The sequence below is a fragment of the Canis lupus genome, chromosome 27 (genome assembly GCF_011100685.1).
Source record: "Canis lupus familiaris isolate Mischka breed German Shepherd chromosome 27, alternate assembly UU_Cfam_GSD_1.0, whole genome shotgun sequence".
NCBI classification, from domain to species: domain Eukaryota; kingdom Metazoa; phylum Chordata; class Mammalia; order Carnivora; family Canidae; genus Canis; species Canis lupus.
The window spans coordinates 15,031,222-15,047,811 of record NC_049248.1 but is presented as its reverse complement, the minus strand read 5'-3'; the positions used below and the strand labels follow the sequence as shown (position 1 = coordinate 15,047,811).

Sequence of the window (16,590 nt, the reverse complement as noted above, 5' to 3'; positions counted from 1 at the left end):
TTAAAGCATTTTGATTTCCTCTCTAAAATGATGATGGATCAAGTTGGATTATTTTTCCCCCAACACTTTCCCCTCATGTTGGGATGCCCATGTGATTTATCACTTGAAATGAGAGTAAAAAGAGTGATACATATTGAAACAGATTGGCTTATGCAGTGCCTCTTACACAAAAGGTTGCTAATTAAGCTTCCAGTAGAAAATATTGTTAATTTTTTTTTTCCCCAGAAGTGGAGGACAAAGCTAAACATCTTCTCATGCTTTCTTCACCTTTGCCTAACGTCACAGATAAACAACACAGCTCACTGGGGCACATGCATCTCATTTCCTTCCCCCAATATGAAATTGATTGACTTACTTGGAATTGAAGCAGAGATTTTGCCACTATTGGCACATCTGCTAATCACTTTAGCTATCTGCCTGTTCTCATTACAGTGTTCTTTAAATATTTATTTATTTATTTATTTATTTATTTATTTATTTATTTATTTTAGAGAGAGAGCATGAGCGAGAGAGCACGCAGGGCGGAGAGGTGGAGGGAGAGAGAGTCTTAAGACGACTTTGCACTGAAGGCAGAGCCCCAACCCACTGTGTTACCCAGGTGCCTTTTATTATAATGTTCTAAAAACAGTTTTCTTCTTTGAAAATTATGCTAATATATTGCTATATCATGCTGTGTTATACACTACCCATCATCAATTTTTCTCTCTCAATTTCCCATATATAAGATTTACTTTGCCCTGTAATTCAAGGGTTCTTATTCTGGGGTTCAAGGATAGAATTTAGGACTCCATGAACATACTGGGGGGAAAGCACATCTTGTTTTCACAACCTCTAACTGAAATTTAGCAATTACTTTAATTATTAAAGTAGGCAACAAGCCACAATAATATCATCAGTACTTGCGAGATTGCTAACCATGGAAACCGCAGATGTTATTCTGTAATGGACCTGCTACAGATATGGAAATATTGTTCACATTTATCACTCTGATGAAATTTTGAGTTATTAGACACCCTACTACATATTATCTAACATGTTAATAAAAAAGCATGTAATGAATTTGCTTTTTAAATACTCTGATTACTATATTTTAATACAAGTAATTTCTTCTTAATCCTATGTATTTCATTTCATGAACTTAAAAAGAAAGTACTATTCTTGGAAGAGCGCCACAGGCTTATTCAGAATGCCAGAAAGGATCACGGCACAAAAAATATTAAGAATCTCTGCTCTGATGGCCAGCTGGCTGAAGTAGAACTACTTCTAAGTATCTTGCTGTATGCACCACAAAGAACACTCCTGTAGTGATAGTACCCCCATATATGCCATGATTTCCATTACCACACCTACTACCACCCCGTCCACGATTACTATTACAAGTTAACATTTGTTGCATGCTTCCCAATTACAGCATTATTGCTCCTAACCATCCACTAATGCAGGGGCTATTCTCATTTCTTCTTGATATACATTCTTTCTCTTGCTTCCAGGCTATATACTCTTAGTTTTTCTTGAGCTCCCCCGGATGCCTCCGGCCAGTCTCCTTTGCTCTTATCTTTTTTTTTTTCCTCCCTGAAAATCTCAATATTAGATTGTCCTGGTGCTAATCCAGGGTCTACTTCCCTCATTTACATGCTCTCCCTCCAGTGATGGAGAATTTCATCCAGTCTGTAGCTTTAATAGCACTTATATGCTAATAACTCCCAAATTTAGATCTTCAACTCAGACTTTGCTCCTGAATACCAGACTTTCATGTTCAGTTGCCTACTCCACACCTACACTTGCAGTCATCTTAAACTTAACATTTCCAAGACCAAAGTCTTAACATTCCCTGCTCCCCACCCCCCCCCCACCCCCAGTTCTGAAATCCTCATCTGCAATTTCCTATTTCTGTTAATGGCAACTCCATCCTTTCGGTTGCTAAGACCAAAAATCTTGGAGTCACTTTTAAGCCTTCTTCATTTTCATTTCACATGCAATCTGTTAACAAATCCCCTTAGCAAATGCCTCTATTTAAAAAATATATCCAGAATCTGATCATTTCTCCCTACCTTTATTGCATGACCTTAGACTAAACCGTTACCATCTCTTGCTTGGGATACTGTAATGGCTGCCTCCGTCAATAAGCCTGCTTTGCCTAAACACAGACTGTTCTCTAATGTAAGTCATCTCTTCTGCCCCAAGTTCTGAAATGGCTTGACTCAGAATAAAAGCAAAAGTCTTTATTAGAGCTTACAAACCTCTGTGTGATCTGACATCATCTCCTGCTATTCCTGCCTTCATTTCCTCTGCTTCAGCTGCACTAACCTTCCTGTTACTGTTTGAACATGTTCCTACCTCAGGGCCTTTACACTGGCTCTTCCCTCTACTGGGCATACCCTTCCACCAGAAAACACGTGGCTAACTCTCCTCATGTTCTTCAAATGTTTTCCCAAATATCATCCTTTCAGTGAGACCTATGCACCTCTCAGAGCTCCTGTCTATACTACACATACCTGTATTGCTAATTTCCATACCTGTACTGCTAATTTCCCTTACTCTGCTCTGTTGTTTTTCTCTTACTGTCTGCTAACATACCAAGCAATCTTTTTACTTTTATCAGTGTTATTTATTGTCTATCTCCTCCATTAGACTATGAGCTCCATGAAGGCAGAAATTATTGTCGGTTTTATGTACTGTCGTATCCCAACCATCTGGAAGGGTCTGACCCACAGCAGGTGTGCATTAATATTTATTAAATGAATGAATGAAGTTTCAGTGGACTGCACAAGGTTACATAGATTGTAAATTAGGATTTGATCCCAAGGAGTGTAATTTTACAGCTCTCTACTCTGGCCATCTTCCTCCCTATACTTCTAAGGTTTGTTTAAATGCCAACATTCAAAATCTTGATTTTCATATTCAGAACTAATTTCTCTATATTCATAGATTACTACTTTTATCTCCTTTCTGGGGCAGGCCAGTTTATACCTTTAAATATATTCATTTCTGTATATATCTCCAGCTACATTCTAAGTTCCTAGTGGACAGCTTGGATGTCTAATTTTTACTTAATTGTGCCATCTAAGACACTGATTAGATCATTATTGGATGGATAAATTTATTTTTGAACAGGTAAATGATAGAGCTCTGAGAAAGAAGAAGGATGTTGATTGACAGTTCAGCAGGCTAACGCTGAGTAAAAATAAATTCAAATCAAATTTCCCAAGCCCAGTAGTACTCGACTAAGCAACAGTTTTTAAGAGAATTGATGGATTGTTCTGATAATATGGGGGACCACGGAAAGTACTTGAGAAAGTGCTTTGATAAGAAATGCATCAGTGGCCAAAGGAATAGGGAATCACTAAAATCATAAATCAGAAGTCTCTTCTAGCTGCAAGAAAAATGAGAACTGCCTGAACTCTGAGTAGTAGGAACAAAACTAATAGGGGACCTCAAATGGACCTAATCATAAACCCTACAAATGTCTTCTGATAAAACAGCTTTGGCAGAACTGATGAAGAGAGGGATTTTTTTTTTCTTTCCTATGGTCCCTTATATTCATTCCTTTTATCAATCATACTGAGTAGCCAGAGATCTTTATTTTACTCCAAAATCTGTTTGAAATAATCCATTGCATTAATGGATCCCTTTGTATGGGTTTCCTAAAACGACAAGATTGAGAGTAAGCTGTCTGAATCAGTGTAAACAATCCTCTGCATGGTCATTTCAGTGGCAATGGTTCCTCAAATAATATTTAAAGGTCTACTTAGAAAACACACAGAACAGACACTGAAAACTGAAATTGAACTTACTGCTATACAATTTAGGTCTGCAAAAGCAGACTTGTAGGATAAATTAATATATTTTAAAGCCCTTGGGTAAAAGAGCAACCAAATTTACCTTGCCATCTGCAGATGTTTTTTCCTAAGAATGATAAGGGTCACGAGCAGCAGTCCAATTAACAGTGTGCTGAGGATGGCCAGCACTGAGATGACTACCACATTGGGGTTCATTTCTGTAACTAAAGAGAAAAACCATGCATTTTCATTACATGAAATTAACAGAACCGCTCATCATTTTCCATTGATTTTCAACAGCACTGGACTTGTAATGATGACAATAACAGCAACAATGATGTTCCTCCAAGCTGACAATGACCTCCTCCTGGTCAAATATAACCTAGTAAAGTAGACTGACAAATGGTGTTCAGGTGCTTGGCACAATGAATCCATCAAAGTCTTACATTCAGAATGTTCTTATAAAGGAAAACTATAAACTATGAATAATGCCTGTACCATAGTTAAATTCATTTGAAAATTTAAAAAAATCTAGAAGTCATCATCATGTATTATTACTGTTTAATATTTCCAGAAGTTTAGAGAGTGTCTGGTTTTCATTTTACACCTCTGACTTTAAAGTCAGAAAGCACAACTGTATATTTCGCTCACAACTAATAACGTGTATGAAAAAGGCATTAGCGAGCTACCATCTGCCGCAGCACTTAACACGTCGCTAGCAGCAGGCATTCTGATGATCTGTAACCATATGTTGAGAGGTTTTCCATCTGCACAACTCAAGAGATCAAACCTATTAGTAAGTTGTGGGGCCCTTAAGATGAGGGACTGCGTCCCTTCCAGGTACTTGATACGAGGACTGCTACGGCACCTGCACATTGTGCAGTTCATCACCCTACATGGAAGAGCGAGGTATTAAAAGAGGGAATACATGTCAAATGTTTTTGTAAAACTCCTAACCAGAGACGGACCAGAAAAAGGCATCATGATACCATCCTCTGCATTGATCATAAAAACACAGAACTGGCCGGTACATTCAGTCTCTAAGACTTTCTGTATTTGCCATGGCCTATTTGGGCCAGCACGACTCCTGTTCACCAGCAGAGTAATTGAACAGAAAGAACATTAGACTCTTGGTCAGGAGATCTTTTTCAAGTTCATTTGACTACTGACTGCCATTTGGAGAAGCTATTTTGTCTGTCTCTCTGGGCCTCATTTTCCTCACTTGTAAATAAGCTGAATAATATCACCTGTTTCACTGGGTTGCTCTAGTAATGATAAGGAACAGTGAGCAGGAAAGGATACTTAGGATGATGTACAAGGACATAGAGGTGAGAGACCACTAATACACTTTTCAGGTCCATTTTTGTCCTCTTTTCTGGAAAAATAAAAATTTAAAACAGAAAACAAACAAAAGGCCAGTCTAGTCATCACTGAATAGAGTGGCTAAATACATGACGAATGTGCCAGAAATGAAAAAAAAAAAAAAAAAAAAAAAAAAACAGTAAAGGGATCATGTGACACTGAGAGTAGTTATATTACAGGTGACTTCATGGAGGGTCTCAGGTTGCAGAGTCAGACCCCAACAAATGGGGGAGTAACACGTATAATATTAACTCAGAAGAAGAAAAAAGAAGCACCATTATTCTAGACCTTTCATTAATTGCAAATTTCCCCACTTGTAGTTTGCCTTAATGGAAACTTTCCTGCTTTAATTCAGGAATTTAGTACTGTCATTGGTTGATCAGTGATGGCTAAGGGTCAAGGCGACCACAGATGAGCCTGAGTCCATCAGGACACTGTGGTTACTGCTGGAGAGGCAGATGAGGACCGTGGGTCTGATGGTAGCAGTTAGCGCTCACCAGCGTGTGTTAAGGCTTTATACACCTCATTTCTATGCTTCAGAACAGTTCAACGAGGTACGTATATTACGATTCCAGTTTTACAGATGAAAACACAGAGGTCCAGAGACAATAAATATGGTTCCCTAAATCACATAGATAGTAAGTGCAGTGAAAGTTTCCCTGACTCCGAAGCCTGGACTGCTTCAGTGGAACATGGTTCTATTGAAAGGATAAAGTACATATATTTGAAAAGAAAATGGAAGGAAAACCTGGAAAGGTAAATTTTCCAAAGACACCAGATCCCACGAACTCAAGTAATTACCCATTGTTGAGACGGCTATGAATGTGGGGACACTGGGGCTGTCGTGGCTGAAGCTGGTGACACTACAGTTGTAGGCAGTGGCAGGAAGAAGGCTGGAGATGGTCACAACGTGAGAAGAAACAGAAATCGGTTCCTGGAGATGCAGAACATAAGATGGATGTTATATCATCTTCATCTATTTGGCTTTTTTTTAGAGTCTTTTTCAGAGCTGAGTGGTTAATATACAAGCAGAAGAAAACATTTAAAAGATGCAGAAGGATAACAGTGAAAAACATTTCCTTCTTTTCCTGTCTTGTATGTATCCAGTTCTCTTCTATGGAAGGAGCTGTGGTTATTAGGGATTTTTTCCCTTCCCATCTATATTTTATGGATGTAAAAACATTAGATACAACTAAACAAAACCTAAGTGATAATGTAGTTTACACATCATGCTACTTATATTTTACCTGGTTATTAGTGTATTTTGGTGCTATTTTCACATCAGCACAGAGAAGCTGATTTATTCCTAAGTGCTGTGTAGACATTCACTGAAAGGTCATACTTTATTAAACCAGTCTCCTACTGAGGAATGTTTCAGTTGTCTCTGATTTCTTGCTATTACAAACAATGCTACAGTGAACATAATTTTAGGTTATGGAAACAAACATATATGGGCACACACTCGCTTAATATATTTATATGTGATGCATATATACACATACATATTCATACACAAAACCAGTGTGTGTGTGCATGCACATGAATGTACACATATATATGGGTATTCATATTCCCAGCAGTTGAATGATGAGTCCAAAAGTTTTATGTTTTTCATTTAGAAAGCTATTGACAAATTGTCTTCTTTTTTATTTTTCATTTTTTAAAGATTTTATTTATTTATTTGAGAGAGAGAGAGAGAGAGAGAGCACAAGTGTGCATGACAGAGGGAAAGGGAGAAGCAAATTCCTTACCTAGTAGGGAGCCAGAAGTGGGGGCTAGATCCCAGGGGCCCGAGATTATGACCTGAGCCAAAGGCAGACACTTAACGAACTGATCCACCCAGGCACCCTGACAAATTGTCTTCTATAATTTTCCATATTATCCTGCTGCCATCAATGTGTGACAACACCTGTTCTCCCCTACTCTCCTTCCAATCCAATATATTTGTAAACTCTTTGAGTTTTTCCAATCTTATTAGTGGAAATTGCATCTCATTGTAGATTTATTTGGCATTTCTTTCACTGCTAGTGAGCTTGATTATCTTTTCATATGTTTAAGAATTTTTGTGTTTATTTTCTATGAAATACTTGTTTTGGGTTCTTGGTCTTTATTTTTTTTCTATTTGTAATTGCTCTTTGTATATTAAGGACACTACCCCCTTTGTCTGCTTTCTCAGCTTTTTTTTAAAAAAAAGATTTTATTTTTATTTATTTATTCATGAGAGACACAGAGAGGGAGGCAGAGACATAGGCAGAGGGAGAAGCATGCTCCCCACAGGGAACCAATGTGGGACTCAACCCCAGGACCCCGGGATCACCACCTGAGCCAAAGGCAGACGCTCAACCACTGAGCTACCCAGGTGCCCTGCTTTCTCAGCTTTTAAACAGCATCCACCAAAGGCACAGCGACTTTGTGTTCTCAAAAGCATTTAATATTAAACTATTCTTGAGCTGAACAGATTGTTAGTTTGATGAGCTAATGGTTAGACCAGTGACAAGTACCACAGTACAATATAAAAAGATGAGCCAGCATAACATTCTTTTTCAAAACAGGGATGTGAAACACTCCTGCCTAAATAAAAGAGAGACATCAGCACTTATTTCCAATTCCACCTCTTTACTGTTCTATAAAAGAATGGTTCTAAAGGAAAGACTTTTGCTAGCAAGACTCTCATTGTAGTTGCTGCATAACCATTGTTTTCTTAGGGGAAGACATTACTATAGCTGCAGAGAAGAAAATCCGCTACTGGCAAAGCAGTTATTTCCATAAAGCATTCTTAGAATAGAAAAAAAAAAAAAAGATAAGCTGCTCAGTATAGATCAAAAAGAGATAAGTTTGTACAAGAAAATATCAAAAGGGGAAAGAAATCAAAGCAAATTATCTTAACACTCGTATGAAAAGATTCCCACTCCCAGAAATCCTTTCTTCTTTTCAATCTTATGAACTGCATTATTAAAAAGCATCAATTATTCATGTTCATAGAATTAGTCTGTACACTGGATTTTGTGACATCCCTCACAAACTTGACCTTTTCCTTCCATGCCTGGCTGAAAAATATTTTATTCTGGTGGTTTTGTTACATTTGGAGCTACTGGTTCATCTCTTTCCTTTCCTTCAGTTTGACCTGGTGAATAACTCAGCAGTAATTTTATCTGCTATTTACGATTCTAAAGCTTTAACAATCATTTCTCTCAGCCTTCATTTTCCCAAGCAAAATTGTCCTCCTTACTGACTAGAAATAGTCCCTTCTTTAAATTCTCTTAGTAGAATGGATCTCTCTATGGCACTTGCATTTTACTTTAATTATTTCTAGACTGATGTAATATCTATAACTGCACGAAAAAAATGTTAAAGCCAAGTATTGATTCTGCCATTTGTTTTTTTTTTTTGATTCTGCCATTTGTATCACACATAGTGCCTTTCACATAACTGGCAATCAGTTCATATTTGTTAAACTGTATTTTATATGGCAGTGTCTATCCCTTTGATCGATTTAATGGCAATAGGAAAAATGAATCCATTTCAGTTCTCAGTATGACCCGGGGTGACTAGGGGTTAGGGACAAAAGATAAATGCAAAGATGAAACTAAACTTTGCAATTTGGCAGATTGGTTCTTATATTTAAGGCTTGCTGTAAGCCTATTGTTAATTTCTGTTACTGAAACACAAAAGGGCAAATGAACACTTTCCATTTTCTGTACTGTAAACAAATAAAATACTTCGATTTACTCAGATAATTAGCCTTAACCAAAATGAACTCAGACAAAGAGAATAAAAATGTACAGTACCTGGAGTTTTGTTTCTTGACTAGAGCCAACTTGTTGACAGAAGACTTCAAAGAAATCAGCCACTCCCTCCTCCACCCACAGCAAAGTCACTGAAGTCTGGGTTTTATTCACGGCAAACAGGGATTTTGGAGGAGCTGGTTCTGAGCAAAGACAGAGTTTTAAAAATTTCATTTAATTTAATGCATCCTTTCTTCTTTCATTGATTGGCAGGATAAAATAGACCAAAAAAAAAAATCCAACCCAAATACAGGTAGTTAATAGCACCATCGAAATTTTATATTGCTTTGAAATATGTCCAAACACAGTTGTCACCTAACTTGGAAGACAGAATATTTTGCCTTCTTCTCTCCCTTCCACTTTATACTTCTCTTTTTGAAACACTTCTGTTTTCTACTTCAGCTTTATTATATATACATAATCTATTAATAGTTTTTGTTTCATCTGCACTGGAGCTACACTGCCCTAATAAGACATAACTTTCTGCAAGAGAAACAAAAATCTGTACTTAAATGGCTAACACAAATGAAAATGGTTTGCTTCCACCTAATGGAGACATCCAGTCTGGTACTCAGCCAAAAACCTGTCTTCCTTTTCTGGAGACCATTTGGAATAATTTAGTCAGAGGAATGGCTTTCCTGAAAATGTAGTCAAAATTAAGAGTGGTAAAGCTAAATAGATACGATTTTTTTTTTTTTTAAGAAAAGGATTCATGGAAGGAGACTGGATAGTTAACAAAATGTTTAGGGGACTGATTTCTTTATCATATTCTTTTAGACATTAATCGTGATCAATAAATTAGTACATTAGTCAAATAAACGGTGCCCCTTCATACTCATTTCCAGTAAGTGAGTCAAGGGATTTGTTGGCCTCAGTGTTAGGGAGTGGCCTTGTGTCTTGTTCCCATACTACTCAATCTCTTCTTCTCTCCTCCCCATGCCCTGTCATTTGGGTGTTATCTCCCCCTTGAATTCCTCCAGTACACAAAGCACTATGCGTGAACCCCAGCACAGCAGCCAGAGTCCCTGTTATCCTGTCAGACCTCCTCAACATCACTTGTTTGGACATATTATATCTAGCTGTCAGGTTCATGGAACATCATACTTTGCCCACGTGAATGTCCCTGTCAGACAACTATCCCTGCTGTTTGCCTGTTACTTGGATTTGTTTTTTTTAAATTATTTGTCCCATGCTCCCAAAGTCTGTTCTCTAGTTCCTGGATTTCAGTAGTGCTTAAAGAAGCCCTCGAGGCCATTTCACTTCTTTGACATGTGGGCATCTTTGTGTGGGTAGGTTTGGAACTTCTTTCTAGAATATCATCATCATGGCCCTATTCAGAACCAGGTAGTATGTTGGAACCATTCTTCACCTGATTTATCACAGGCAACTTAAATTTTGTGCCCAACTAAAAAAAGAAACATTCTTTTCTTTTCAGAGGCAACTTGATGAGGTTAAGCAGAAAAGTTGAAGGAGGAAAGAGAGGGGTTTAGTCTTGGGTGGGCATAATTTACAACAGATGTCAGGACCCCTTTCTCATTTGCAATGAATCATATACTCCTCCAAATGTTGTACTGTCTCACTTCCCCTCTGATGAAAACTGTTGATAAAACATGGGGTCAGCTTCCATTTCCCTCATCCTTTATAACTGTCACTAGGTATGAGTCAGAGAGGGTAGGTCCTCCAATGATTCTGACTTGTGCAGATCTTGAATCTTTGGAGGCAAATGTGAGGTTGTCTGGGGGCAGAGATGTGGATGATTTTTAGGCTGAACCTTGGTTATTTCTCTTTTCAAATCATACATGACAGAAATGCCCCTCACCGTGAGTCTCCTGAACTGATTAGATTCCCTAGGATATTAATGTATTTCTTTTTCCTGATGGTTAGATAAACTCAGTTTAGCTATCCAATATGAACATTGCCCAAGTCCTAATCTCCAGCTCCAACTTTTTTACATATGTATTTGCAATCACCTACCATCTGGGCTTCCTAAAGAGCACTACCATCCTTTCCTTGTTTGAGGCTCTCCTCTGGCTTCTCAGACCCTAGACAGCATATTTTTAAATAATTCTTGTCATCTCTTCCTTTTATCCATTCTTTTTATTATATTGCATGTTCAGGCTTTTGTCATAACACTTTATCAATCATTTACAACAGCCTCTTAATCCCTTTTCCTGCTTTTAATCAGTTCTTTCTTCATTTGTCAACCAGGACTTAAATAATCTTGAAATACCACTTTGCTCATGTTAAATCCTATCTGTGTAATAATCTATTGTGATCGATGTCTATTGCCAAACCTAAATATGCCAAGTTTTAAAGATCCTACTCACATGGGCCACATTTTATCCACACAGCTTCACCACCATCCCTCTCGAATCAGAAATGCTTGCCTTGGTAGAGCCAATTTTCTCATACCAGCAGTACTCTTTCTCAATTCCGTGTACTTTTTCTTCTCCTTGGATCATCCTGAGATCAAGAAAAAGTCTTTCCTTCTCCCTGAAGCCTTATCTGTTGACTCTGTCTCGTGATGATCTATCTCTTCGCTGACCTTCTATTAATTACCCTATTTGATCTATGTGAGCAAAGTCCTGATTCTTCTAGGTCCTAATAGATTCTTTAAGAATAGGGACCATGTGTTATTTTGCTTTCACCTTAAACTAGCCACCTGCAACTGTTCAATAAATATTATCTATTGACTGATTTATTTCTAAGATTTTATTTATTTATTCATGAGAGACACACAGAGAGAGAGAGAGGCAGAGACATAGGCAGAGAATCAGGCTCCCTGCGGGGGGAACCTGACGTAGAACTCAATCCCAGAATCCTGGGATCACGTCCTGAGCCGAAGGCAGATGCTCAACCTCTGAGCCACCCAGACATCCCTCTATTGACTGATTTAAACCATAGTCAAGATTAAGTAGTCAGAGGTATTAGTATTTAAGCATCAGGCAAGACCAGACACATTGGAGTTAAATTTTGATGTCCTCTGTCTTTTCTACAGTGATCAAATTGGTAAAATTATCAGCTTTCTGTGGCAGAGTCAAAGACTCATGAATTACAAGTGTTCTCAGTGGCCCAAAGAATGTGACTTGGATACTAGAGGAATGGTTTCTGTGGGTCTGCCTAAAAGTATGGATCTACGTGGTAAGTAGGATCCTCAGGAAGATCTCCAAAGGGGTTGGGACCCTTGACCAGCCACGTGACAGAATTTTCTTTTCAGGTGATAAATAAGGGCAACAGATTATGCCAAGGTCACTTTCCCCATTACCACTGTATCCTTTTCTGAAAGACATATGCATATTAGCTCTATAGGTCAATGAATAACATACACAAATCACCTGCTTGGGGACTGGTTAGGATCTTTGTGATAGGTATATTTTCTTAGATGTACTGGAGAGAATTTTCACTCAGCTAGTCCAAGGGAAACAAAGAAAAACACTGCAATATTTCATAAGTGGAGGTGTAATTGGATTGGAAAGGGCTTCTAATTAAATTTCACTACTCAAGACAACATCTGCCCCAGGAAATGTATTAAAATGTTAGGACTGTACTGTCCAACACAGTAGCTATTAGCCACATGTAGCTACTGAGAACTTGAAATGTGGCTAGTATAAATTGAAAGGAGCTAAAAAAGGGAAATACAGGCTGAATTTTGAAGGCTTGGCATAAAATAAGAATAAAGATATCTCATTTATAATTTCACATATCAATTACATGTTAGGATGATACTACTTTGATATATTTGGTTAAATAAGGTTCACATATCAATTACATGTTAGGGTGATACTACTTTGATATATTTGGTTAAATAAGGTATATTAGACTCAGTTTCATCTCTCTCTTTTTAGCATTTTGTAATGTGGTACTAGAAAATTTAAAATTTCATATATAGTTCTCATTATATTTCAATTGTACAGTACAGGGTTAGAGTACTCCTTCCCGTTTGGTAGAGCAGAAGTGTGGAAATTCTTGACAGAAGCTGGTTGAAGTTTTTCCCCTTCTGTTATCTATCTCCTCTCATAAGAAGGCAAAGTCAGCTAAACTCCTTAGCCTAGTATGATTTAGATAATTCCTCTTTCCCATCCTCAGGCAGAAGACCAAAAGGGAGTAGTGGCTAAAATATTGTTCAGGCAACTTCATATGATAGGGAATGCAGTGACATGCAAAAGCCTTTTTATTGGTCTCTACCTCTATTATGGGATGATTGTGTTCCCCAAAATTCCTATCTTGCAGTCTTAACCCCCAGCACCTCAAAAATGTGAATGTGTTTGAAGATAGGGCCTTTCAAGAGGTAAGTTAAAAGAGAGAAAATGAGTGGGAAATATCAGAGAGGGAGACAGAACATGAGACTTAATTCTGGGAAACGAAAAAGGGGTGGTGGAAAGAGAGGTGGGCAGGGGTGGGGGTGACTGGGTGACGGGCATTGACCATTGACGGGGGCACTTGATGGGATGAGCACTGGGTGTTATGCTGTATGTTGGCAAATTGAACTCCAATAAATAAATAAATAAATAAATAAATAAATAAATAAATAAATAAATAAATAAAATGAAGCGTGGGTGGACCTCAATCCAACTTGACTGGTGTTCCTACAAGAACAGGAAATATAGGCAAAGAGACACCAAAGATGAGTGGAAACAAAAAAACCAAGTGACGATACAGCTGGAATGTGGCCACCTGTAAGCCCAGGAGAAAGGCTTCGAAGAAACCAAACCTGCTGATACCTTCATCTTGGACTTTCAGTCTTGAGAACTGTAAGAAAATAAGTTTCTGTTGGTTAAGCCACCCAATCTGTGATATTTTGTTATGGCAGCTCTAGCAAACAAATAAAGGCCCTTACTAGTCAAAATATCAAATACAAGGGTACCTGGGTGGCTCAGTGTTTGAGTGTCTGCCTTTGGCTCAGGGTGTGATCCCGGGGTCCTGGGATTGAGTCCTCCATCAGGCTCCCCATAGGGAGCCTGCTTCTCTCTCTGCCTATGTTTCTGCCTCTCTCTGTGTCTCTCATGAATAAATAAATAAAATCTTAAAAAAAAAATCAAATATAGTCCAGCTCATCAAAGGCAGGGGTGGGAAGACCTCAATGATTTATGAAGAGCAAATGAGCTTTAAGAGAACATGCACAAAACACTTTATATGATATAAATGGCCATGTGAATATTAGTTACAGAACATCCTCTTGCTATCACTTTCTACTCCTATGTAAATACAGGGTTGTTTGCTTTATAATACCCTCTAAGAGCTTTCTAACATTGCCAGGGTTATACTCAACTATTTGGTCCTCTTCTTTTTTTTCTCTTCTTTCCTTTTCAAGTCTCTCTTATTCGAGTGGGGAATCCAACTTAATTTTATAAGGAAATTCAGTACAAGGCCCAGAACATGGGCAGAAAGGAAAGTTGTAAGGCTATCTCTACATTTAATTTAGGTTGGATTATGAGAGGCTCAAACTGTTCCCTAGGATCTTGCGGGAGTGAAGGTGACCTTGGGTAAAGTATGAGCTGGTGCCTGACTCTTATTCTTTGCTCTGGCAGCAAATTTCTTCCTTTCCTAGGAAATCCCGAAGGGAGTCAGGTGTAATATTTCATGTTGGAGCCAAAGAGAATGTATTTATTGTCTAAAATCCATCTTTTTCTGACAATTATTGCATTTTTTCTTATTTTAATGTGACCCATTAGTTTAGCTGCTGATAGAATGATGTTAATGAGGCCAAGATTATATCCACGAGGGCCCACTGGTTTCATTCTGTTTCTAGTTTATACCTATAAACCTGGTGAGTCATTTTACAAACTTGTGACCCTGGTGATAAGGGGAATTCAACAGAAAAATATTGTAAAAAATTATTGATATGATAAAATCTATTTTCAATCCTCAGCATCACTGACAGAAATTTGCTAGTGTCCTCTTCATACACAAAGGATGACCTTTAAGGTCTATATTATTATAGGTCTTTTAAATCCATTTTTTAAATTTTCCTCAAGACAGGCAGTTCTACCTTAAGCAGTGTAAGCCTAATTTATATTCAACTTGGTCAAAGAAAACATTTGTGACTTAAACAGTGCAAGTCACATAAATCATGCCTAACTTGATCAAAACCAACATCTTCAAAAAAAAAAAAAAAAGCACTATTCGAAAGTAAAAAAAAAAAATGTTAGAGAAATTATTCATGGTGAGTTAAGGTTGGTACGCAGTGAAATTAGGAAGTTGAAAATTTATATTAAATAACAGAAACCTGTGCTAGATCCAAAGTAAGTAAGCCTATTCTCTTGTCAATTTAGGGAGATTCTTTTAATAAGTAATGAGAAAATTTAAAAACATATTGGAGGGCAGCCCCAGTGGCACAGTGGTTTAGCCTGCAGTCCAGGGTGCGATCCTGGAGACCCGGGATTGAATCCCACGTCGGGCTCCCTGCATGGAGCCTGCTTCTCCCTCTGCCTGTGTCTCTGCCTCTCTCTCTTTCTCGCTGTGTCTCTCATGAATAAATAAATAAATAAATTAAATTAAAAAAGAATAAAAACATCTTGGGGAGATATTAAAAAATATTCAAGCAAATATTACATTTTAATCAGGCCCTTTCCATATGCAAAACATAGAATTTTCTCAGAAATTAGAAATACCTGTGATTTCTATTACATTTTAAATAACTTTTTAAAAAAGATTTTATTTATTTATTTATTTTTTCATGAGAGACACAGAGAGGCAGAGACATAGGCAGTGGGAGAAGTAGGCTCCCTGTGGGGAGCCAGATGTGGGACTCACATCCCAGGACCCTGTGATCATGACCTGAGTCAAAGGCAGACACTCAACCACTGAGCTACCCAGGAATCCCTTAAATAAATTCTTTATGGTTTAATGATAGAAAGCCTAATATCCCCTTCTGTGAGTCATTGGGCGTTTTTATGGTTTTGCTAGCTCTAGTAACTTCTAAAGATTAGTAGAATTTTTCAAAAAAAGCTCTCATTTAACTTTACTTAGTTTCAAAACAACATATCTAACTTCTTCCTTTCTTTGGTTCCAAGAATATGGCTTTTTTTTCTTAGCATTTTTATTTGGTTAAGAGTTATTTTTGCCAAATTCTTAGAAAAAAGTCACTACTCTTATTGTATCATTAGCCTTATTGCTTTTACTCTGAACTTGGGTATGAATTAAATTCTAAAACTGGAAGAGATATTAAAGATCATTTAGTCCACACTCTTATTTTTATAGATGAGGCGACTGAAATCCAGAGGACCTAATTCACCTTTCAAAGATAACGCAGCTTGTCTGTGAAAGCAGTAACTGGAATCCAGACCTCTGGACATCTAGTTAAGGGTTCTTTGTACACCTGGATTCTTCCCTAAAACTGTGGGTGTTTGGCACTTATTTCCATATAATGGAAGATAAGAGGTCTCCTGAGAAGTTCCCTTTTCTAGAAGACCAACTTTTTCAGAGTGGGCACTTGCTCATACATTGAGATCAGTGCCAGATATCACAGTGATGGCCCGAATTGTCCATCATCCAGATCCTTCCAATATGTTGAGCAAAAACCTACAGGCTCTGCAAGTCACTTGATGGCGTGCAGAAGTGCTTTTAAGGAAGTGATAAAGTTGTGTGGCTTGGCTGTGAGCATCTGGCAAATGGCAGTGAAACTCACAAGACCACAATGAGAAATGAGAGAGAAAGAGATTAAG

General features: G+C 37.8%; 1 protein-coding gene across 3 annotated transcripts in view; it reads right to left on the bottom strand.

The window, feature by feature from the left end:
• Positions 1–16,590, bottom strand: part of PTPRO (protein tyrosine phosphatase receptor type O) — a 241,447-nt gene that overhangs the window by 40,471 nt on the left and 184,386 nt on the right. For all 3 annotated transcript variants that reach the window (XM_038576903.1, XM_038576902.1, XM_038576904.1), the window contains exons 13-15: positions 8,930–9,069; positions 5,943–6,075; positions 3,883–4,003 (exon numbers count right to left, since the gene is read on the bottom strand). In XM_038576903.1, the coding sequence (XP_038432831.1) occupies positions 3,883–4,003; positions 5,943–6,075; positions 8,930–9,069 (394 nt within the window). The remainder of the gene's footprint in view (positions 1–3,882; positions 4,004–5,942; positions 6,076–8,929; positions 9,070–16,590) is intronic.